This window comes from Schistocerca piceifrons, chromosome 2, assembly GCF_021461385.2.
Source record: "Schistocerca piceifrons isolate TAMUIC-IGC-003096 chromosome 2, iqSchPice1.1, whole genome shotgun sequence".
In the NCBI taxonomy this organism is placed as follows: domain Eukaryota; kingdom Metazoa; phylum Arthropoda; class Insecta; order Orthoptera; family Acrididae; genus Schistocerca; species Schistocerca piceifrons.
The window spans coordinates 712951263-712978401 of record NC_060139.1 but is presented as its reverse complement, the minus strand read 5'-3'; the positions used below and the strand labels follow the sequence as shown (position 1 = coordinate 712978401).

At 37.8% G+C, this 27139-nt stretch overlaps 1 protein-coding gene across 1 annotated transcript in view; it reads right to left on the bottom strand.

Moving 5' to 3' along the window:
• LOC124775791 (anoctamin-4-like) overlaps positions 1-27139 on the bottom strand; it is a 332872-nt gene that overhangs the window by 182076 nt on the left and 123657 nt on the right. The window contains exon 5 of the mRNA XM_047250621.1: positions 23404-23586. Within this exon, the coding sequence (XP_047106577.1) occupies positions 23404-23586 (183 nt within the window). The remainder of the gene's footprint in view (positions 1-23403; positions 23587-27139) is intronic.

The window sequence follows — 27139 nt, the reverse complement described above, 5'->3', positions numbered from 1 at the left end:
GAAAATCTTAGGAAGTTCTGGTCTTACGTTAAATCAGTAAGTGGCTCAAAACAGCGTATCCAGACACTCTGGGATGATGATGGCATTGAAACAGAGGATGACACATGTAAAGCTGAAATACTAAACACCTTTTTCCAAAGCTATTTCACAGAGGAAGACCGCACTGCAGTTCCTTCTCTAAATCCTCACACAAACGAAAAAATGGCTGACATCGAAATAAGTGTCCAAGGAATAGAAAAGCAACTGAAATCACTCAACAGAGGAAAGTCCACTGGACCTGATGGGATACCAATTCGATTTTACACAAAGTACACGAACGAACTTGCCCCCCTTCTAACAGCCATGTACCGCAAGTCTCCAGAGGAACGGAAGGTTCCAAATGATTGTAAAAGAGCACAGGTAGTCCCAGTCTTCAAGAAGGGTCATCAAGCAGATCCCCAAAACTATAGACCTATATCTCTGACATCGATCTGTTGTAGAATTTTAGAACATGTTTTTTTGCTTGCGTATCATGTCATTTCTGGAAACCCAGAATCTACTCTGTAGGAATCAACATGGATTCCGGAAACAGTGATCGTCTGAGACCCAACTCGCTTTATTTGTTCATGAGACCCAAAATATTAGATACAGGCTCCCAGGTAGATGCTATTTTCCTTGACTTCCGGAAGGCGTTCGATATAGTTCAGCACTGTCGCCTGATAAACAAAGTAAGAGCCTACGGAATATCAGACCAGCTGTGTGGCTGGATTGAAGAGTTTTTAGCAAACAGAACACAGCATGTTGTTCTCAATGGAGAGACATCTACAGACATTAAAGCAACCTCTGGGATGCCACAGGGGAGTGTTATGGGACCATTGCTTTTCGCAGTATATATAAATGACCTAGTAGATAGTGTCAGAAGTTCCATGCGGCTTTTTGCAGATGATGCTGTAGTATACAGAGAAGTTGCAGCATTAGAAAATTGCAGCGAAATGCATGAAGATCTGCAGCAGATAGGCACTTGGTGCAGGGACTGGCAACTGACCCTTAACATAGACAAATGTAATGTATTGCGAATACATAGAAAGAAGGATTCTTTATTGTATGATTATATGATAATGGAAAAAACACTGGTAGCAGTTACTTCTCTAAAATATCTGGGAGTATGCGTATGGAACGATTTGAAGTGGAATTATCATATAAAATTAATTGTTGGTAAGGCAGGTGCCAGGTTGAGAACCATTGGGAGAGTCCTTAGAAAATGTAGTCCATCAGCATAGGAGGTGGCTTACGAAACACTTGTTTGACCTATACTTGAGTATTGCTCATCAGTGTGGGATCTGTACCAGGTTGGGTTGACAGAGGAGATAGAGAAGATCCAAAGAAGAGTGGCGCGTTTCGTCACAGGGTTACTTGGTAAGCATGATAGCATTACGGAGATGTTTAGCAAACTCAAGAGAGGCGCTCTGCATCGCGGTGTAGCTTGCTGTCCAGGTTTCGAGAGGGTGCGTTTCTGGATGAGGTATCGAATATATTGCTTCCCTCTACTTATACCTCCAGAGGAGATCACGAATGTAAAATTAGAGAAATTCGAGCATGCATGGAGGCTTTCCGGCAGTCGTTCTTACCACAAAACATACGTGACTGGAACAGGAAAGGGAGGTAATGACAGCGGCACGTAAAGTGTCCTCCGCCACACACCATTGAGTGGCTTGCAGAATATAGATGTAGATGTATATGTAGCTATGTTACAGTTGGAGACAGTGGATAGAAATATATCAGGCACAAAATAACAACACGGTATCTAGGCAAACAGATGAATGCAAGAACAATATGTGAGCACAGAACCAATTTCAAGTATAATAAAAATAAAAAATCGAATTTCGGACTAACAATCCAATCTTATCTTGGAATTCAATTCCTTATTTTGTATGTAATACAATTTCAATTGCAGTATGGAAAGTCTGCAAAATGAATGCACTACCCCAGGTGATAACTCAAGACTTAAATCCACCACTGCGTCATGCAAAGCATTGAGACAAAGAGTTCTGGGGAACCCCAACAACTGCAGTTAGAAGGTAGAATTGGAGCAGCTTTGGAATCTTTCTAAAATAAAATTCAAAAAGAAATTCTCTCTAGGCACTTTAAAAGTAATTTATCTAATCAAGACTGGTAAACAAAAAGAAATAGAAATACTTTTTAAAAAAATTCAAATTTTAGCAATTTAAGCAACAAGGTTCCTAGATGCAGAATTTTCAAAGGCACACCACCAATAAAAATTACGTATCAGTTGCCATTATTGGGTACAGCTTTCTGTGTTCATAAAACTATAATATGAACTGTAACAGTATTTAAATCTACCTCAGAGAGAATATCTTTCCTATCAGTTAAATGAAAAAACAAGATACATGCACTTATTAATAGCTTTGCACTAAGAAATGAAGACAATAGGGAACATTCACAAAAAACAGAGGAATTCTGGGATCTTTTGGAAACTGAAATACTTAAAATACCAAAGCTGAACACCATATTACTATTAGACGATTATAATGCACAAATAGGCACAGAAAAGAAATTTAGAAATATAGTAAGACAATATCCAGCTCATAGAAGAAACAACACAGATGGTATGAGGTTAATCAGTTTGTATTTAAGCTCTCATCTGACACCAATGTCAACTTCTTTAAGATACTTCCAAGAAAACCGAAAATGTGGATTTCTCCCAACCCAATGTTAGGAGAATTTCAGATAGATCATGTGGCTATTTCTAAAGAAGTGCAATGGAAATTATGAATGTGCAAGTAGTAAGGAATGGTGACTTCAAGTCTGATCATTACAGCTCTAAAATTGAAGTCAAACTCCTGCCTAATAAATAACAAAGAAAGTTATAAAGGTCAATAAAACATAATACAGACAGACTTACTCCGACAAAAGTATCAGTTAAAAATTATCAAGATGAAGTCAAAGTGTCTAAACATGGCAACTTGTGAGAAATATCCAAAGCAATTGATAATGCTGCACAGAAAATATTTGGGTCAATAAAAAATAAAAAGGAAAATATGGTGGAATGAAATATGTGAACAAGCTTTAGCAGTGAGGGCTAAAAAGGCAGAAAAATGGAAATGCTTGAAGAAAACTGAATATTATAATCAATTTAAACACTAAACAAAGTAAACAGCCAGGTGAATCAGAAATACCAGATGAGCCTTTGAAAAGGAGAAACTTTTGGAAACAGACAAAAATTTTGTAAAAAATTATGCTCGTGACTTTTAACAAACGTTTTTGAAAAAATTAAAGGGATACTAAACTCCAAATATCTATTTCAAAAATGAAAACAGTAAAATTGGGTTAAGCAATACTGTAAATTATGAAATACTAGGAAGATATTTTCATCAGCTTCTGAACTGTCCTGAATCAAGTCATAAATTGGAATTCTCAAATATTAATGAAAATTTGGAAGAAGACTTACCACCAACTATAGAAGAAATTTAAGAAACGATTAAAACTCCCAAAAACAACAAAGCTAGTGGAGAAGATTCTATCACAGCTGAACTTTTGAACTAGTTGTTGACAAATATAGCAAAGGAGCTAAATTTACTCTTTGAAGAAATCTGGAAAACAGAAAAAAATCACAGAGGAATAGAATGTTGCCTTGATACATCCACACCACAAAAAAGGTAAGAAACAGGGTGTACACAATTAGAGAGCAATCTCTTTACTGCCAGTAGCATGTAAAATATTTTTCAAGATTTTATTAAGCGGGATGGAAGCAACAATAAACAGTCATTAAGCTGAATATCAAAGTGGTTTTAGGAAAGGAAGGTTCAAACATTAATGATGCTACAAAATTCCTGAAAGCAAATACTGACCAAATAGAGAGGGTAAGCAAATTCAAATGTGTAGGGGAGATAAGCCAAGAAAATGCCTTGGTAAAATCTACAATAGAGGAAAGGTTGCATAAAGTGCGGAGAGGATATTGTATCACCAAAGATCTTTACCATAAAAAGTACCTATCCAAAAATGCAAAAATAAGGCATTACAAATAGTAGTGAAGCCAGAACACCTATATGCAAGTGAATGCCTGGAATTAAACTATAATTTAGATAAATTAGAAGTACTAGAAAGGTAAATTATAAGGAAAATATTATGACCAGAATACCAAGCAGAAGGTAAGAAATTACAAAGTAATGCTGAAATATTTGAGACATAATGAGAAAAGAAGAATTTATTTTGAATGCAAGACTGTAGATTAACTAATAAGACTTTCAAATATTTGTGGGTCAGTGAAGTAAAAAAGAATTTATAGAGAAACAGTATAGAAACAGAAGACAAACAACAGAGAAGCCTTTTGGGAAAAAGTATTAAAATGGAAGGATCCCAAGGCAGGGTTGCTAAAAAGCTGGGTCAAAATGGTCTGAAGACAGAAAGAAGAAACACAATGAACAGATGAAAGCATACTGGAAGAATAGAAAAGAATGAAGGAATGAAATTGGAATGTGGTCCTCAGATGGCCTATTCACAGTACTAAAAAAAATTAAGAAAGTTGAAGATTATCTCAAGCAATAAACTAAAGGAGTTCACTGAAACTATAAGTAAGGCAACACATGAAGAGAAAATTAATACACTCATATCCATAGAAACATGAAAACACTTGAAAAGTTGCCAAACAAGTGAGAAAAATATCTAGGTACTGCTACTATTTGTAAATTTGATGGATATCACATTTATTAAAAAGAAACTAAAGCTTCTAAATTAAGGTCTAGTACTTGACAACTTAATAACAAATATTGCCATAGAAGTTACACATGATTCAAGAGCACAGAAAATGTTTCATCACATTTATAATATCAGTGCTGTAAAATGAAATGAAATGATCATGTGGCATTGATGGCCAGGAGGCCCCATCCAGGGAAGTTCGGCCACCGAGTTGCAAGTCTTGTTTCAGGCAATGTCACATTTGGTGAGTTGTGTTTTGGTGATGATGATGAAAGGATGATGACACCACAACACCCAGTCTACAAGTGGAGAAAACTCTCCAACCCAACCAGGAATCGAACCCAGGCCTGCTGCATGGTAGGTAAACACGTTACCACTCAGCTACACAAGTCAGCATCAATGCTGTAATAAGAAATGGGCCAATCCATCAGTGTAAATGTAGATGAATGCAATATCACAGAAATTATACTTCAGCACAGTAGGCAAATGGTTTCTGTGTGAAAAAATCAGTTTACTTAATTGAACAAAGATCTCATACAGAATTTCCAAAACCAAATTAAAGATAAATTAAAGACCAGTTCCTGCGTTTTCTTCATCGAAGAAACAAGACCTGATCAATATGAGCTCACAGTCATCAACTTTAAGATGCCAACCAAAATTCCATAAATTAGGCAACTCAGTGAGGTGAATAGTTAACTTAAAAAGCTGCCAGGTGACACTAAAACTTTGGAAAACTACATACACACTGGAGAATGATGAAGCTACTACATACGAATCCTGACAGGCAATCACAAAATTAATATCACCTGGCTTCTACGAACACTTTAAACCTATACAATAACAGACTTAGAATTATTATTCATCTTATAGTCTTCACTGGACCACTCTAGCGAAATGTGCAAGAAATTGTTGTTATTCATAAATACAATTCAGGTCATAAGACAGTTTAATGATATAGTGGTTATACAACAATTATTATAATTTATTATTATACAAAGGGTATTTTACTCTTCTGTCTGCCTAATATTTCTTCATTCTTTCAGATATTTTCTTTCTTCCTTTGTGTGAGGTCACAGCTGAAATAGATATTCTGAAAATAGCTATTATAACAACATTTGGTCTATTTCAAAGCCTGTTTATGACATCAGATTAAGAAATGCTGCCCTGACATTGCACAGATTTATAGTTTCAGTTTTACAATGCTTGTGGTATTGCTTTGCGTATCCTGATGTTATATTCATTTTTTCAGCAACCCCAGAGGAACATAAACAGCACCTGATGAGATATTTAAGTGTCTTGAGTAGTGTTGAATACCTCAAAGTGTGTTTCTGGCCAGGCAAAGGTTATCTTTTTAGGCCAGCTCATATTATTAGCTGGATCAGTGCCATTACCAGAGAAAGTCAATGCTTTTTTTAAGTATTCCACTGCCTGAAATTGTGAAGGAATTGCAAAGATTCCTTGGAGTTCTTAACATCTGTTGATATCACCTACCTCTTGTGGCAGAACTCAATGAACATCATATCACAGCTTTAGCTGGTCCTAAGGTTAAAGGCAAAATGCCAGTGAGGTGTTCTAAGCATATAAGAAAAGTATAGCAAATGCAGTCCTTGCACATCCGGCCTTAGTAGCATCTCTCACAATCATAGTAGAAACTACCCAAACAGCAATCAGTGCTACAGTGCAGCAGTATGTAGATGAGGTGTGGCAGACACTCACATCCATACAACATTTATTGTCAATGGATGGATAAATAAAATAAATAAATAAAATAAATAAATTCTTTTCATGATAACTCTGTCCAGCTCAGCGACAATGGAGTGTGTATAATTGCAAATTGCTGGCAGTTTATGAGCCCATTAAATATTTTCTACACAGTTGCAAGTGAAGGATTTCATCATTTGTACAGACTATAAACCCCTACCCTATGCCTTTCAGCAAAATAATGACCAATGTTCCCTAAGACAATACAGACGATACAATCAACTGGAATTCATTAGTGTATTTCACAAATTGTGAAAGGCATATATCAGGAATTGACAATGTAGTGGCAAGACTGCCTCTCCTAGGTGAGCAGATAGTTGACAATGTAGGAAAAGACAGATTGCTACTTACCATAAAGAAGACACGTTAGGTTACAGAAAGACATAAAAGACACTAATATTAAGCTTTCAGCCACAGTGTCCATCACTAAAAAAGAGACACATGTCATTCATACACACAAGCAAGCACATCTCATGCACATATGACCACCAACTCCAGCACCTCAGGCCTGAGATGCTGGATTTAGCAGTAATGTGATGATGAAGTGTGGTTGCTCGTGTATATGAATGATGTGTATATCTCTTTTGTTGATGAAGGCTGTGGCTGAAAGCTTTAGGTAAGTGTCTTTTAATTGTGCTTGCCAGTAACTTAATGTGTCTTCTTTATGGTAAGCAATAATCTGTTTTGTCCTCCATTGTTGATATTCCTACCTGGAGTTTCCATTGTTTCATGAAGACAGTTGATTTTACATAGCAAGTCCAAGCTCTAGATTCTAACTGGGAACTTCAGGATTTTGTAAAAGATACCACATTTGCTCTTCAACTTGAGCCTCGCGAATTCCAGCCTTGGATGCCATGTTATACGGTGAGGATTGAAATGGGAAAATTCGTCTGTTCATTCCTTCAGCATTCTGCAAGCCAGTCATTGAAAGCTATGCCACCCCAGTGTGAAGACAATAGTTAAACTAATAGCTAGCAGTTTTGTGTGGCCTGGGATACAAAAAGACTGTCAAACATGGGCTCTCACATGTGTAAAATGCAAGTGCAGCAAGCTATCTTGTCATGTTCAAGCACTGACAGCACAATTTACACACCTTCATATTAATGTCATATCTCCACTGTCTCCTTCAGAAGGACAACTTTACCTACTGGCAGTAACAGACCATCCCATACGCTGGCCAGAAGCTGCTCCAATGGATAATATTTCAGCTGAGACACTAGCCACTGCATTTGTTTCACATTGGATCTCTCATTTTGGTTGTCCATACAACATAACGATGGACAGAGGATGGCAGTTCAAATCCGATCTATTTTCCCAATTGAGCAAATTTTGCAGCGCAGTGCACCAGTTAACAAACAAGTAACCACACTATCACTAATGGAATGACTAAACACTTGTACCAGTCGCTTAAAGCTGCACTAACATTCCATGACTCACAGTGTACATCTGCCTTAGCATTAGTTTTGCTAGGACTACACAACTTGGGCAAACAGGAGATGGTAGCCTCACCACCAGAGCCAGTATGTGGGGAAATACTACAACTTCCCAGTGAGGTCATCAACCCATGTGCTTTTCTGATGCACAACACTAATACACCAGAATTCAGCATCCACCCCAGACCACTGACACCACTGCTACTGACACCACCGCCACTGACACCATCTTAGAATGGTACCCATAGCATCATTAAGAGAGGTGAGTAAACATTTGAAACCCTGGTAAATGGCAAGATTAACACTTTCTCCATTGTCAGAGTGAAGTTAGCATTTATCATACAAGAATCTTGACATCCACATGTTCCACAAAACCAGACAAAATCTCTGCCTGTCACTAAGCATCCTCCATCGGAACTTTCACCAACATTGACTCAACAGCAAATGCATTCTGGACAACAGGTATACTTCCTGGCACAATTCATGGATGGTACTCCAAGCATCAATCATGGACAATGCTCTGACATCCTGAAAAGGACTGTGTAGTGACAAGCGACAGCCACAGACGTCAGATGATCAGCTGATCATTTGGCAGGTGTCAACACAGTTCACGCACTGGCTGTGAGGAGTGCTGTGCAATGCCTTCTCCTTGCTGCAGAATGGAGTTCCATTACTTTAATACTGTTGTTGTTTTTTGTGTTCCTCGTTTATTAATTCAACTGGTTACATAGGAAAACGTGATTGTTTACACTTTTGTGTTATTGAGTACATTGCATTTTCTGGTTATCATGTTGAATATGAAAGCATGCTATTTAACAAAATAAAGTATTAATTCAATCCACACATTCATTCACATCTAATGCTCGCTGTGACTAGAACACAATGTCGAGTTTGCAAGTCTAAAAACCCACCAACTTGTGACGAGGTCATCTAATGTAATTTGAAGTTCTTTTACCTTCCTTAATTTATGTGATCCATTTAATGTTGTTCTTTCCATTTCACAATTTTTCTAGTATTCTCTTACTAATTCTGTTTTCTGGTGTTCTAATCAGATGTCCAAAGAATGAGATGCACTTTTTTCCTGATTCTGCACATTACTGGTTCTATTTTCTTGCATATTCTTTCACTTGAAGCTATTCTGCAATGCCCATTTACTTATTATTATTTATTTATGCATGTCCTGATTATTCTTCTTTCTGTCTTAAGTATTTTGTCAGTTTCTGCTGTATTAGTTGCTTTGAAGGTGATTTCTGCTGCGTATGTCATTTTTGGTTGTGTTACTGTTTTATAATGTTTTAATTTTGCAGCTGTAGATAGTCTTTTATTGTTGTTATGAGTTTTTGGTAATGTAACTTGCTTTGTTCAGCTTTTTAAATCTTTTTTGGCACACTGGTTTCTCAATTAGATTGTATGTTATGATTTCACCAAAATATTTAAATTTATCAACAATTTTGATTTTCTAAGCCTCTACTGTAATTTTGTTTGCAAGTGGTGGATCAGTTAGTATAACCTCTACTTGTTCAAATAATACTCCAAGGCTGATATTCTGTGCTATTTCTTGTAGCAGTTTAACATCTTGCCTGGTTTCTTGAACATTGCTGGCTAGGACAATTTGTCCCCTTTCACAATTAGTTTAATATTGAAAATGAAATTTAGCAGCAGCATGATGCCCTAGATTCAAAACAAAACTTAATATCAGCATGATGGTCTAGCCATGGAACCAAGCATGTCACAATACTTTATATTTTCGTTGACACCTAACAAAACAAATTTTTAGCATCAATATACCCTTTCATTAATAAAATAATTTACTACTATAGTTATAGTCCTAACATATTATGCTTTTTAATGGAAGGGAGGAATAATTAAATAAGATATGTGCCTTCTTCAATAGCTTAAATAAAAAGTTCAGTTGACAATTGAGTATGAAACCAATCATACGATCCATTTTCTGTACCTTACTATAGACCAGAAAACAGGACTCAAAGCTTCAACATTTACAGGAAGTTAACTCAAATGACATGACAATCCACAACACATAATGTCATCCAGCATTCCATAATATGGCTGCATACAGAAGCATGGTTAAGAGATCACAAAAATAACATTGTTAAAAATAAAAACAAAAAGGGATTATTATTGTCTGTTTAAGTCTTTAGTTATCAGACTTACATCGCCTGTTGCTAAATACTGGCTACACATCCAGTATTTCTGTGATTTTAATAATTTTGTCAAGTTTAAGAACTGAATTTTAGTCCATACATGTAAAATTCGAGTTACGGTAGCAAAGCACATGTACTGAGGTGGTAAAAGTCGTGGGATACCTCCTAATATTGTGTCAGACCTCATTTTGTCAGTGTAATGCAGCAACTTGATGTGGCATGGTCTCAACAAGTCATTGGAAGTCCCCTGCAGAAATACTGAGCCATGCTGTCTCTACAGCCATCCATAATCGTGAAGATGTTGCTGAAGCAGGATTTTGAGGATGAACTAACCTCTCAATTATGTCCCATAAGTGTTTGATGGGATTCATGTCAGCAATCTGGATGATCAAATCATTCACTCAAACTGCCCAAAATGTTCTTCAAATCAGTTGTGAATAATTGTGGCCCAGTGACATGGTGCACTGTCATCTACAAAAATTCCATAGTTGTTTGGGAACATGAAGTCCATGAATGACTGCAGATGGTCACCAAGTATCCGACCCAAACCATTCCATGTAAACACTGCCCATACCATCACGATGGAGCCACCACCTGCTTGCACAGTGTTGTTGAAAACTTGGACCCATGATGTTGTCAGGCCTGCACCACACTTAAACCCTACCATCAGCTTTCACAAACTGAAACTGGGACTCATCTGATCAGGCCTCAATTTTCCAGTTTTCAAGAGTCCAACCAATATGGTCAAGAGCCAAGGAGAGGCACTGCAGGTGAAGTCATGCTGTTAGCAAAGGCACTCACATCTGTCATTTGCTGCCATAGTCCATTAACACTGATTTTTGCTGCACTGTCCTAAAGGATATGTTTGTCATACGTTCCACTTCGGTTTCTGTGGTTATTTCATTCAGTGTTGCTTGTCTTTTAGCACTGACAACTCTATGCAAGTGCTACTGGTCTCAGTCGTTACGTGGAGGCTGTTGACCACTGTGTTGTCCATGGTGAGAGATAATGTCTGAAATTTGGCATTCTTGGCACACTCTTGACACTGTGGATTTCAGATACTGAATTCCCTGACAATTTCTGAAAAGGGATGTCCCATGCTTATAGTTACAACTACCATTCTGAATTCAAAGTCTGTTAATTCCCATCGTATGTCCATAATCACACCGGAAACATTTTCACATGAATCATCTGAGTACAAATGACAGCTCTGTCCATGCACAGTCATTTTTTACCTTGTGTACATAATATGTGATACTTAATACAACTGTTTTCACTCCCTAATAAACGTTGGTGTTACTTATAATCTCCCCTGCAGCTTCAAAAGCAAGTAGCCAAGCATTTTAATAGACAGTTCATATACAGCCAATATATTTTACAATCAGTTGAGAAAATAATTTCAGAAGAAAAAGCAAGGCAAAGCAAATTGAAAAATTCTCACACTTCCCCATCCAAAACAAGGAAGAATCATTCAATCTTTAAAAGCAAAAGTTCTTATCGTGTTGATAATAGTATCAGTAACACATTATAAAGTTGTGAACCTATAATATATAATGTTGTCAGTCACTTGTGTAATATGTCATTAATTTAGGGTGTTTTCACAGACTGAAATACATCATTATTAAGACTCTTTTTGTGAGGCCACAGATGTAATAACCATTGGTGAGTGTCATTCCACACAAGAATTTCCAAAATTTTTGAGAAGGTAATGTACTCAAGTACAGTCACCAGCCTGCGTAGTAATGGAATACTTAGTCAATTACAATTTGTATTTCAAAAGGGATACCCTGCTATGGTAGCTGTTTATATTTTCACTGGGCACAAAATAAAAATTTTAAATGATAAGATACCACAAGCTGGGATCTTCTGCAAGTTACTGAAAGGATTTCAGTGTCTCATTCAAGGTACTCTATTGAAGAAATTAAGTTTTCATGACATGTATGGTTCTGTACATGCTGGGTTTAGTTCCAAGTTAAGAAAGAAGATGTAAAAAGATGTTAGAGTAATAAAAAAATTGTTAAAATCATTAGATGATTTTACACAAATGAAATAGCTATAATCTTGGGGAAAAAACACAGTTCACCTAGTTTTGTAATGTAAAAAATAAGCCCCATTTCCTATTAATGTAGTGCACAAATAAAAAATAATAAACAGCGTAGAAAGTTTTATGTTCTTGGGTTTGCATATTGATGAAAACTCAAGGCTAGAAAAACTCTATGAACTTGCTAAAATGTGTAGATCCTACTGCTTTTTCCATACAAATAAGTGCCAGCTTTGTGGACATAGAAATAAATAAACTACGATAGTTTCATTCACTGAAGTCCCACAGGAGAAAAGGTGTTTGCTGCACAAAAGGAAGTTATTGGAATTGTGTGTGATGTTCACACATGCACATCATGCAGGCATCTGTTTACTGAAGTGGGAATATTAACCACAGTCTCACAGTACATTGAGTGACTAATGAAATGTAATGGCAACAATCCATTACAATTTGAGAGTAATACAGACATTTACAAATAAAATACTAAAAGGAAAAACTGATCTGCACCTTCCTACACAAAATCTAACTGTGACACAGAAAGGAGTGAAACACACAGCTAAAGAAGTCTTTGACAGTCTACCCATGGAAATGTAATATCTAACAAACAACAGAAATGACAAGTCAACAGCTCCTTCTATACCACAGAAACAGTGCAAGAGGGCACTGACAGGAAAGTGTACTGACACTTTGCTCTCATTAAAAAAGGCAAAAAATTAACATTTCTTTGTGTAGGGAATGTGACAAGTGAGTGATGAAAGGTGTAACCCAGCAAAAGGAAAGTTACATAAATGTACTACATCAGAATATTCAATACAATGGTAACAAGGAACTGAAGCAGAAGTAGTCCTAAGTGAAATACAACCAGACATACTATGTATCAGTGAACACAGTCTATCTGAAAGTCAGATAGCTAACTCAACAATAAAGGACTATACCTTATCCAGTTACTTCTGTAGAGCTACACATAAGGTGGTGGAGTTTCTGTACACACTCACATTAAGAAAAAAACAGAATACCTTGAACAATTAGAGAAAGGACCTCCATATTCAAGTGTCATGTATATTAGAATGTTCTGCATGAATGATTAGGATTTCAGTCACCTCAGTTCAGCATGTGTCCTGTAGCCTAGTAGGTACAAGGTCCACCATAGTCCCTGATAACTTGTTCCATGGGTGATGGCATCAATGTGTATGAAGCACCTATAGTGTCTTCTGGTATAGCCATCGATGCTGCATTCACCTGGTTCCAAAGTTCATCTGTGGTGGTTGGTAGTGGGTTACAGTGTGTATGTGTTATTTCACCATGTCCCACGCATTTTTGATTGGTGACAAGTCTGGTGATCTTGTGGGCCAGGGCAAAAGGCTGACATTCTGTGACACCAAGAAAGCATATTTTCCCGGCATTGTCTTACTGAAAAATTGCATTCAGGGTGTTGTGCACAAAGGGTATGACTACAGGTTTCAGGATACCATTCACATAGGTCACAGTGTCCTGGAACTGAACCAAATATAACCTGTGGCTGTTCCCAATAGCACCCCACATCAAAAGGCCTTGAGATGGCGCTGCATGTCCAGGGCAAATACAGTCACTGTGATGCTGGCCCCCCTTCTGTGGTGAACCAAAATGTGGCCATCATTCTCAAGCAAAAAGAACCTGAATTTGTCTAAAAACACTATCTGATGCCATTCCTGTTCCCAGTGACATAGTTCCATACACCATTGCCATCTAGCATGTTTCTGCACATCTGTCAAAGGTAGAAGGAAAGTGAATAATGTGCACATAGCCCATGACGTAATAAATGGCAACAGACAGTCAATCCTGATAGTGTACGATGTGTTTCATTGTTCCACTGTTGTGCCAGAGCCAAGAGGGACATACATCTGTCCTGCAATGCCATTTGGATGAGGTGTTGATATTCAAGGGGGTTGGTCTGGGAGGTGAGATGTGCCTGTGCACACCTGCTGCATTGCCAAAACACTTCATCCCATAAAAGAAGCAATTTACTGGATGGATACATCACATTCTCTCATGCCTATATTGTGTCCTCTTTCAAACTCACTGATTTGATGGTATAGTTCATGCATATGTCTGCAAGGTATCCTGCACATCTGCTCAAGTCACACTCATCCATTACCTTCAGTTTATAACAACAATGAGAGCCACAGGGACATTTTAACAGTAGGTGGTGTTGTGCTGTGATAGCGATGTTGACCTTGAACTCACTGGCTGATGTGATTCAAATGCTAATCATTTCTCCAGAGCATACTAATGTACATGTCCTGTGAATATGAACATCTTATCTACAGTCATTCAAGGTGTATTGTTTTTTTTTTCTGAAGATGAATGTACATTAAAACAGGAAAGCTCCTAAAGACTTACCAAGAGAAAAAGACTTTGAAATTATTGATGTAGTGACTGATGAATCTTGATAGTTTTGTGTGTATAGATCACCAAGTGACAAGATTAGCATCTTTTCGAAAAGAATTACCTACTAAGAATAAATGTGAAGAAAAACTTTGTTATATGTGGAGACTTCAATACTGACATGGAAAAAGATGACAAGATTTTGAAGGATTGTTAATACTATACAATATGGAGCCAACAATATCAGCACCGACAAGAGTGACTTCTTGAAGTCAGATAATTATTGCAAACATCATTACTAACATTAGCAGATGTAACTTTGAATCATGTGTAGTCCAAACAGAAATCTGCTCATTGTGGGTAGCTGATCTGCTTCGGCAGAGGTAAGGACATAATATGAGAACCAAAACATACAACCAAAGAAACCAGGAGTACCAGGGAACAGTACATTACCATATTTAGAACAATATTAAGCAGGGAAACCTGGAATGAAACCCTACAGGTGCAGAACGGAAATGTATGATTCATTTACTACAACAATTAAACACTATTTTAATGTAGCATTCCCCAAATTAAAGAGATGAGAAAAGCTGCAGGATCAGACAAAGAGTATTACAGGTCAAATAATAGAACTGCAAACGAAGCTGCAGAATCTGAGACAAAGAGTTGAAACTCAAAATAATAAAATACTATGAAAGAAGTACAGAAAAATAATTGGAGAGGTAAAACCAAGAGCTATTAATGCCATCATAATGAACTCAAAAAACAAGGTAAAGGAAGCTTGGAATGCATTTAATGGTGAAAGAAAGGAATGGGCTGGATCAGACAAAGAAACAGATATCAGGGTAATGAAAATTGACAACACAGTGGTTACAGATGGTACAGAAACAGCCAACATACTCAACAATAACTATATAAATGTGATAGAGAACTTAAAACTTGAAATAAATTGTCTATAAAAGAAGGTTACTAAGTTATCAAAAAATGAAGCAGAACTATGTTCTTGAAACCAATCACAGAAAATTACCTCAGGAAAACTATACAAACACTGAAGCCCAAGAAATCAGCTGGTGATGGTGAAATATAAACAAGTAAGTGAGCAAATAATCTCACTATTACTTGACATAGCAAACAGCTCTTTCAGAGATGGAGTCTCTCCAGAAAAACTGAAGATAAGCAGGGTGGTGCCAGTGTTCAAGGAAAGGGATAAGGGTGGCCCCAACAACTATGGGCCAGTGTCACTGATATTTTCTCAAAATCGTGGAAATGCTTAAATTGATTATAAATTATTTGATTATCTGGACAAATACAACATTCTTATACCATCTCAGAATGGTTTCAGAAAGAGTAAATCTATGGAATGAGCAATTGCCAGTCTGACAGAATATATTATACTGTCCTTAGATGAAAAACAAGTTGTATCCACAATGTTTCTGGGTCTATCCATAGCATTTGACACTGTTGACCATCATATAGTGATAAGAAAAATGGAAAATTATGGTACTCACAGGCAAGCAGGTGAGTAGACAGAATCGTACTTATGCAACAGGAAACAATATTTATCAACAGGGAATGCATATCAGTCAGAAAACAAATTGATCAAATGTGGAGAGCCACACGGATCCGTAATGGGGCCATAGCAGCCTCTCACAGCAGCACGGCAACTGTACACGACACAGTCAATGGGCCAACATTTGTCCACATGCATCCCTGCGAAAAAGTAGCATTAGGCCAAAGCATGTCAACAATGCAGCACCAAAGAGCACACAGGACACAAAGAGAGACACCAGTATGAGCCAGCCACTGTTACTCAATGGACGTCTGTGGCATTCTGTGATCTCGCCAGCCACAGTCCACATGGGTCGAGCACAATGCATGCTCCCCGCTGTCACATACACATATCGGACAGCCGCCACTTGTTTGCTACATTTCTTGCACCCATGAATTAAATGACATCCATGAAACGTGAGAACATTTGCACACTCAGCCAGACACTCGTCCATTGCCTTATGCAGCCATGAGTCTGCATTGTGCGTTCAATCACTGAGGAGTGTATACCCTCTGGGATCAGTGGTTGAGCTATTCTCTACTCTATCACACATGCGGACATTTCCAGAGTAATTATTACAACTTTCATGTGTACGTATATTGCTGTGAATGAATGTGCTATGCATAACCACATGTATTTAATTACTATCACCCATACCTACAGCTTAGACTTAGTGCATGGGCATGGCAGTAAGACAGCTCACAGTACGGCAGGTTTGAAAGTGGCACAAAACAATGCTTGCTTCAGTAATGACCCCGAAATGTTCATTTGTAGGTAAAAACGTGATGATGGGCTTGAGTGGCATAAGCAACCAGGAATAATCGTGAGTGGACTCACTTTTGAACATTTCTGTGCTCACCCACAGTCTTGTGCAGACAATATTTGGAACTCAACCATTTTTTCTTTTAGTGTGCTTTTCTTTTGTGTGTGTCTCAATACTTTTAATGTGTCCCTTTTCTTGGAGAACTTGTGCAATAGTACAATGACAACCATGGATGATCTGAAAATGCATCTAGAAGAGCTGTTGGCAAATAATCAGTTGCTGGAAAACGAGCTGCAGTCATGGGCAAAGTACATGGCCACTGCCCACCAGGAGCCAGCACATGAAAATTTGCATGCACAAAACAGCACCACATCACTGCCCTCCACCTCCTCTGGAGCGGCGACCAGTGCTGGACATCTGTTGGTTAGGCTGCCTCCCTTTTGGTCCTAAGACTCATTCATGTGGTTTCGCCAGGTGGAGGCAGTTTTTGTAAGCAACAGCATCACATGTGACCTCACGAAATTTGGACATGTGGTGAGCCAACTGGCATAGAATTATGTGGTTGAAGTGTGGGACATAATAATCACCCTGCTGATGCAGTCCTCCTACAAGCAGCATAAAGATGAGATGATACACTGGATTTTGTCAACCAAGGAGCAGCAAGTACAGCAACTGCTGCACCAACAAAAATGCGGTGACTGCAGGCCTTTACAGTTCCTACACCTATAGAGCCTCACATAGTTTGACATGGTTCTGGATTCACTGTTGCATTCTATCTGGGTGTGGAGCCTCCCCTTCCAAGTTCAAGCAGTGATAGCCATGCAGAACAACATGCAGCTGGACACCATAGCAGATCTGGCAGATAGGGTGCATGGTTTGTTGGCAACGGCACCAAGGGCAGCATCCACAGCTGCCCATGAGCCCTTTCCCCTACCAACCACCTTCACTCCATGGTAACACATGCTTCCCCCAGCCCCTGCAATGGACACCAACCTTCAGCACCTCATGCAGAACTTGACTGCCCCGGTGGCAGCACTCTGTACACAGACCGACGGCTGATGTGCTCGTGGCAAGACGGCAGTGGGCATCACAGCAGCAGCAGATCAGGCTACGGGCGGCATGGCTCACTTGGTCCACACAACAATAACAGCCACTCTAACAGTACAGCAGAGCAGATTCCAAGCAGCGTCTGCTGGTATCACTCCGGTTTCAGCTGTGAAGCGGCCGAGGTCCTCGCACCCAGATGCCAGCTGCGACTGGACCTAGACGCACCTGGCTGCAGTGCTATATTGAAGTGTCTGTTTGTGGCAGAATGGAATGGGAGCATGAGGTACCTGGTAGACACTGGGTCAAATTTATCAGCTTTGCCAAGAACCATGTTAAAAGATCATAACAACTCTGAAACACTGTTCCTCACCACAGCAAACAATTTCACCATAAAAACATATGGTACTCATTATCGGAATGTGGATCTTGGACCACACCACACATTTAGTGGAGTTTCATGATGGCTGACATCAACAAGCCGATTCCAGGTGCAGATTTCCTCAGACAAGTTCAAGGCAATGTTGCAAACATGTGTCGTTTGACCCTCAAGCAGCCTGTGGTCTTCTGCCTTACGTTTTCTGCCCAAGAAAGACAATCTGGGGATTACCATGCACTAAATTTAAGGACAGTGCCAGACAGATATGCAGTGTCACATCTGCTGGACTTCAGCCATGCTTTGGCAGCTGCAACTGCATTTAGAAAATCAACAGTACGAAGGCATACACGCAGGTCACTGTGGTACCTGAGGGCATAGAAAAAACAATGATTACCACTCCCTTTGGACTCTTTGACAGTCCAAAATGTGGTACGGATTGAGAGAAGAGTGTACATATCTGCAAACACTACAGCTCAGTAGCTCCTGGAAAATGGAATTGTTATAAACCTAAAAAAGACTACGTATGCAGTGTTCAAATAATGTCGTGTGGCTAGGGCCTTCCATCAGGTAGAGGGGCTGAAACCACTTTGGTGACTTGCATGTCGATGTGGATGAGGTGATGATGAGGACAACGCAACATCCAGTCCCTGAGCAGGATAAATATCCGATCCAGCTGGGAATCGAACCTGGACCCCTCTGCATAGCAGTCGTCCATGCTGACCATGCAGCTACCAAGGTGGACTGCAGTGTTCAGAAATAAAGAGATGGCTGTGCACAATGGTTTGGAGGTGGATGAAATGAGACTGGAAGAACCAGAATCCACTAGATTCTTAGGTATTACTGTGTATAATGAGCTGAAATGGAAGCAACATATTAATTCTATCTGTAAGAAACTCAGCTCCATCATATTCATAATGAGGCAGCTATCACTGTATGCAGACAAGCAGCTTCTGTGTGCAATATACCACTGACTCTTCAAACCATACCTGCAGTATGGCGTGACAGAGTGGGGAAGCTCAAACATTCAACAAATAAAAAGGGTGTTCACATTACAAAAAAGAGCAATCAGGATCATACTAAGAAAAAAGACTTCTTAAAGACGCAGCAACTGCTTCAAACGACTAGACATTTTAACTTTTACTTCCTTGTAAATATATAAAACTTTAATATGCATCACAAAATATAGTGCAGGTTGGACCCACAACACACGAAGGAAGAATGACATATGAAGCATACCCCACCGACTGACAATGCTTGGAAAAGGATCATAATATTCAGGTATCAAATTACTAAGAAGTCTTTGTGATAATACACATGACATTAAGTTTTCAAAGAACCTCAAAGACAGATTGGTGAGAAAGGAATTTTACAGCATTGAAGAGTACACATCACATTAAATTTGTATATACTGTTACCTATCATCAGTGATGTTAGAATGTAAGAAAAATGGTTAGGAAGTATGTGACAATGAATGTTTTCTATGTTTGATGTATCCTGTATCACATTTACATTCACTGTACACCATGTAATCCTCCAGGATCAAATTCAATTCAATTCACTCTTGAACAGAAATAAGTAGTCATCTACAAATCCTGAAATAGGAAACATGTATTGTAGAAAAAAATAGCAATCTCCAAATTATCCAAACTGATGTGGACCCAAAATTGCATACATTACAAAACTACAAACGTTTTTGCAGGAAACTGCTATTTACTGTTTTTATAAAACATGCTGTTCATACATGCGAAAAATCATTATATTACTTGTATGTTAATCACCAGAAATGGACAACTTACTTATAAAATTACAATAAGATACTACATTTTGTAGCCTTTGCTTTCTGTTTGCTTTTGGAAAACAATTCTACCATTTTTTGTTCCTGTTTTTCACTAAAATCACAATTCTCATTTTCTGGAGAGTCATAACACCAGTATAGTCAAATTAATATTGTTCTGTATACCGTTATAGCAGAGCAGCACATTTCAATATCTTTGTGTGCATGGTAATGGATTCCTGGATTGCCTCGTATTTCCTCTCTTCCTCTACCAAACTCACTTTCTTCACTGCATCCACATGTCTAAACTGCTCAAATCCCAGCTATTTAAGATCCCACAGATGTTTTTGTCAACTATTTTTTCACAACCAGAAATTTGTATATTTGCTATAATTATTACAGACTACTTCAAGCTTGGTATCTTATTTTTTCCAAAGTCACCTAGCTGGGCACAGGTAATCTATACATACCACCCCAGACTGGAACAACTGAACCACATCCTTCGTCAGGGCTTTGATTACCTATCATCATGTCCCGAAATGAGGAACATCCTACCTGAGATACTTCCCACCCCTCCTAAAGCAGTGTCCTGTCACCCACCCACCCTCCACAACATCCTAGTCCATCCCTATGCCACTCCCAATCCCAATCCCTTCCACCAAGGATCATATCCTTGTGGAAGACACAGGTGCAAAACCTGCCCAATCCACTCACATGGCACTTCCTATTCCAGTCCTGTCATAGGTTTATCCTACCTCATCAAGGGCTGGGCCACCTGTGAAAGCAGCCATGTCATTTACCAGCTCTGGCGCAATCACTGCAAAGCTTTTTATATTGGTATGACTACCAACCAGCTGTTCACCAGGATGAATGTCCACCACCAAGTGGTGGCCAAGAGCAAAGTAAACTGCACTACATGCTGCTGAGCACAACACACTTCATTTCAATGGTTGCTTCACTACTTGAGCCATCTGGATCCTCTCTCCACTGCCAAGTTTTCTGAACTGTACAGCTGGGAGTTATGCTTACAACACATTCTCTGCTCCTGTAATTATCCCAGCCTCAATCTATAGTAACATACTGTCCCCATATCCTCCACCCAACAGTTTCCAACTAGATGTGTCTTCTTTATAGTAAGTAGCAATCTGTCTTTTCCTACACTGTTAATAAAAGAAATAGCTAATAAATAGGAAGAAACTCACAATAATTATTTTTCCTAAGAATCATTTCTATAATTCATTTGAGTTTTCAATGTGTATCTACAACAAGGGAACTGTTCAGTGTTCAGATACCTGCCAGTCAGCCATCGATTTTAGTGCCCTGTAACCATCCAATGCTAGGTTTGGACTGGTATGGTACTTCTCACATTTCGTGTATACCAAACCTATTATTAATATAATAGAAAGAAACATTCCACATGGGAAAAATATATTAAAAAATATATTAGTTCAGTATTCACCTATGTGGATATGGATAATTATATTATTACATTGTTTGTGCAAGTAGTTTCACTTTGTATTCACCTTCCCTTTTTCCGTAATCTACAATACAATTGCCTCTGTACTTCCACCTTGACTGACATCTCTGCCCAAACTCTTTGCCTTTACATATGTCTGCTTGTGTCTGTATATGTGCAGATGGATATGTGTGTGTTTGCGTGAGTGTATACCTGTCCCTTTTCCCCCCTAAGGTAAGTCTTACCCTCTCCCTTAAAACCCACATCCTTTCGTCTTTCCCTTTCCTTCCCTCTTTCCTGATGAAGCAACCATGGGCTGCGGAAGCTTGATATTTGTATTTGTGTTTGTGTGTTTTTTATTGTGTGTATCTACCAGTGCTTTCCCGTTTGGTAAGTCAAAGCATCTCTTTTTTTAATAAACCTATTATTAAGATACACTATATGTATACTAGATAGATAGAGATACTGTATATAAATAGGTACTATAATACAGATATACTATACACTATTATTAAGATGATGTGATCATTCCCAAGGGAATTTTACATAGCTCCTTCCAGCCCCCCCCCCCCCCTCCTCCTCCTCCCCAGGGTGAAATCTGTGTACCTCTTCTGACGGCATGTAGTATATATTGTATGGTCATATCTGACATCATTTTTCCAAGTGCTTGTATAAAATGTGTCTGTGGTGAAATGTGGGAACCAATTCAGTATTCACCTATGTGGATATGGCTTACTGCCAAAAAACCAAATACAGGCTGTCTGGTACATTGGCCCCAACGATAATATGCGAGGCAGATTCAATCCAGAGCTGGCATTCTCCCCCGCGTCTCAGAAGTGGGTGCTTTAGTGCATTCAGCTGCTTGAGTGGGTTTCACATATCTCAATATAGATTAATGTGGTTTCATAACACAATCAGGATATGATGGATTTCTGAAGAATTATTAACTGTATAACTTAAACTGTCAAAAACAAAAAGGGGTCTTTTTTATTATGGCACCTTAGTAACTTTTTCCAAAGATGTTTTCCAAAGATGTTACACAGTATTAACTTATATTCAATAGTATAATACGAAATATATGTATTCAAACTTCAAACGAAGTGTCTGTACACTTCAGAATCTGAAGAATTCCATTATATGTAAATACAATAGTGCCTTGAGTAACTATAAGTCTTTTTTGTTTTTGTTTTTTATTCTGCTGTGTGATCTGCTTAATTCTTTGAGTGTATACATTCCTACAGAGATGATACACAAGTGTTATTCACTACATAATGAACTTCTGCCAGTATTAACAAGTTAAAACGTTTGTGTATTCAATGTGGAACAACAAATTTTCCACACAGGGTAGGAAGTTATCAAGCTATGGTTTCTATGAAGCATTCAGTTACACTGATGAGACAAAACAATATGATCACCTGCTTAATATAACAGGAGAAAGTCACAGTTAACATAGAAAAGGTTTACATTATCAGTAGTGTCAAAAGAAAATTCCCATGAAAATGGAAGGGCAGGTAACTTAGAGCCACCATGAGATGGATGATGGGTCTGAGCTTCTTATCCTTCATTTTTTAACTTCTCTGACTTCCCTGTGGAAAAAAATATTACTTCTGAAAGCTAGGATGGTGTATGCACTTTCATATATGTCTACTGGCAGTACAGGAATTTTATTATAATTTTACAATATCAATAAAATCTCAATTTTAAAGGGAAAAATTGTAGGTACCATAGACTGCTTCTCCCCTTTTTTGGGTAATGTAGATGACTGTACCTATTCTTTTTTATTTTCAAAGGCAACAAAATAAATAATCTCAAGACACATTTATATTATTATCTTTCAGAACAAAGCTTACAAATATGTCATTTATTTACACTTTTTAATCACCTCTGTAATCTACTGTTTAGCACTGCTGGCCCCTGACAGGAGGTCATGGAATTCATTTCTAGTGATCACCATTATTTTTTATGCTGGTGTTAATACTTACCTCTTTCCCCTCCAGCTCTAGCTCCAACCCAGCAGCAAGGAGGTTCTCCTGGAAGACACGTCTTCTCTCCCTTCGTAACATCTCTGCTTCTGTCATGACACCTAGCTCTTCTTCCTCATATACAAGAACCATGTCAATACGGCGACGTCCATCTCGAAACATTAGTGTTTCTGTGTCAGGAAGCTATAAATAATAAAACATTTTAGTGGACACACGCACACATATGGGTGCACGTGCTCACGGCCCCCCCCCCCCCCCCGCCCCCCACACACACACACACACATGCACACTCCGTTAATTTTTAATGCAATTTTGCTAAGCATTATTAATAAACTCCATCTTAAAACTTCCAATAATAGATCACAATTTTGGAATGTGTATTTTTAAAACATTGTTGGTTTCTCTTCCATAGCTAAGTGGCAGCATTCTGACTTCCCCTCTGAGGACCCAAGTTCAATTTCTGATACTGTGAAGTACTTCTTTGTTGCGGCAGGGTTGGATGAGGTGCCCTCAGCCTTGCAAGAGCATGTATAAAGTTACACAGGATGTTCCAGGAGGAATGGTCAATATTGAGGGATATGACAGGAATGATCAATTGAAGCAAAAAATTTCATATGGTCATATACCCTATTCCAAATGGTTTCTGAAATAGAACACATTTAATGTACAGTGTTATTTGTTTTCTGTATTATTCAACACATTATCTTTGTTTACAATATACCACAGTAATGTTGAGGAAGTTAAGAGGAATCAACCTCTAACTGGCCTACAAAAACTACCTAAGCTACAGCATATGTGTGTCACAAGAGATTTTCAGTACTCTCTCGCTCTCTTTACGCAAACTATTAGTCCCAGAGAAAAAATTAATAGGACCTTTTTGTAGGAAATTTAATGTAGTTTAATTTTGTACTGCAGCACATTTTTACTAGAGGCCACAGTAACATATAAACATTACATTAGAAAACATCCAGAATACCGCATATGACCACACAAGGTTTTATGCTTCAGATGAATGTTCCTGGTATATCACTGAATACTGGCAATCCTCTTTGGACACCCTGTATAAAACAGAAGTAACACCACAGGCTTAGGAAAACGAACAGTATCAACTGGTTGAATAGCCTGCAAACCACATACTCAACACTGAGATCCAATAACTCCATGGGAAAAGGATGACAGCATGTTCAGTCAAATACGTGTGACCCATGATGTCAGACTGTGGAGTTTCTTGTCTTTTTTTTTTTTTTTTTAATATCAGTATTGTGCAATTAAATTTTATCATACAAGCAATATCAGATATCCTAAAAATTTCTGGTGAAAAGATATGGCATGTAAAGTATAGTTTCACACCTATTTTGTAACATCTGTTACAAGCAAATGTGGAACTTTCATTGCGTAGCATGATATTGTCCTACAAGAAATTTCATTCCCCAAATTAAACAGTGACAGGATGACACTGAGCAAAATGTGTGCCTCATTTCAACTACAGAAATTCTTCCTATCAACTTATCCTAAGTAGTTAAAATGATGTTAGATATTACAGTATCACTGGGAGTTAATGGCCCCAGGAAAAACACATAAGTAAGCAGTGCCTGTTTCAGGCAATTTGATTTGTGATATATCCCAAGGGTAATAAGTGACCAGTTACCCCATGCTCCTTGATTAGTAAGGCAGAAGGAATGAAAATTAGATTTTAACCACAGAAAACCAAAATCTGGATAACCTAATATAAATTTACTACTTGATTCTTAAGCAACTGATTTGTAAGAGAATGAAAATTTGCTTTCACTTATTCCTGTGTTTGCAGCAACAGAACAAGTTACTATTTGCATCTTAAATGAGTCTAGGAATGAGTGGACAACTGTGTAAAGAGTGGCTTTTAACACACTTTGTTTGGTGGCTTGATAATGTCATACCACATAAAAGGTCTTATTGCAATATGTCTGCAAAATCCTCTTGACTTTTAAATAAGAAACTAGCTTCCATTTTTTGCTACGTCCATTAATAAAATAGTTATAAAATCTCCATGGTAAATTCTGTCCTTGCTTTAGTTTTTCTACTACTTTTTCTACTCCTTCTGGACCTGTTCTATTGGGCATAATGATGTTCTCTGTTCAGGGTTCTAAATTCTCCAATTTGGGAACCTTTTTTAAAAATTTTAGCTAGCATTGTCTCAATATCTTCAAATCAGTGATCAAACTCAGATCAGCATGCAGTGCATCCCTCATTGAAGCACCTTTGTGATCTGGGAATTATGTATTATTTTAATTGTCAGAAAATAAATGTTACCACATTTCCTGAGATTGATTGTATTTTATTTAAATGTTTTGCCATTTACTGTCCTTTAGTGTTGTGATAAATAGCAAATCAGCTTTTATGTGCTAATACTCTCAAGAATGAGTCAACAACCAAGGACTAGAACCCTTACTTACTTATACTTCTGGAAAAACACCTTCACACTCTGAATTTGTCCTATAAAAGCATCAAGCTGTAAATGACCCAGCTCCTCCTGTTACAGTATAATCACAAATACTTTCAAGTGTCTGTGTCACTTTTCTGCTCTCTCTAAATATGCAGTATGTAACTAATATTTGTGTCAGTTAAATTGCTAGGCACTGATTTAGATTTAGAGGCTAACATATGTATTGCCCTCAGTTATGACTTACTTAGGTGTGACAACAGTATGAAAAGGATAGATTGCTACTCACCACATAGAAGAGATGTTGTATGGCACACAGTAACAATGAAAAAGATTGATAGATGTTATTCAGCTATTGGACTAAGTCCTTCATCAGACATAGGCAACAAAACTTACACACTCACAGAAGCACAACTCATACACATGTAGCCATTTCTTACTTTTATTAAAATTCATTTTTTAAATTTTGTAATAGTGACATTAATCTCTTGAAAGAAATCCCAATCAAATACAACATATTTCTTCATTCATTAATTTCAACTGAGAAATAACAGTAACTAATCAGTTCTACATCTTAGGTAACTGGTGCAAAAAGTTAAAACAATCAATAACTGTTAAATTAAGACATCTTGGTATAATTTTATTAGATTAGACCTACTTGTTGCATGTAGTATAAGACTTCACCATGGTACACCTGTTGACTTAAAACAAGAATTTATAGTAGACTATACCACTAAAGTGAAATAAGATATTAATAAGAGCTTTGATACATAAACATACTTTCTATGCTTTCTTTAGGTTTGGCACCTCAGACAGATTTCATTAAGATGATGAAGTAATTTTTTCATGGTGCTCCTGCTGCAAATCAACAGTTTTGAGCAAATTTGCTGTTCCCTTCTTCTTGCCATACATGTCAGACAAAACTGCTTCTGTTGATCGCTATGAACATTTAGTTCCTAAGTACTGTTCTTAACAATAAAGTTGTACTCTTTATCACAACACTTTAATGGTTTCATAATTTCATCCATACTTTTTCTATTAGCTATCCAAATCTTACCATTTTTCCAACATTTTTACAACCCTCACAGGGAAATCCACATCACACACAAACCTTTGGTTAAAGGCACAGAAAAGTCATCAAAAACATTTTCCAACACTGTTCTCTCTTCAATGCCCTTTAAAGTATATGTAACATGTAATGTGTTATTTCTTTAGTATTTCATTTTCAGAATTAAAAATGTTATGGTAAAAGAAAAGTGCATAATGAATACATGGCTGCGATGCATCCTGAATATGATGTACTGGTACTCATCTAAA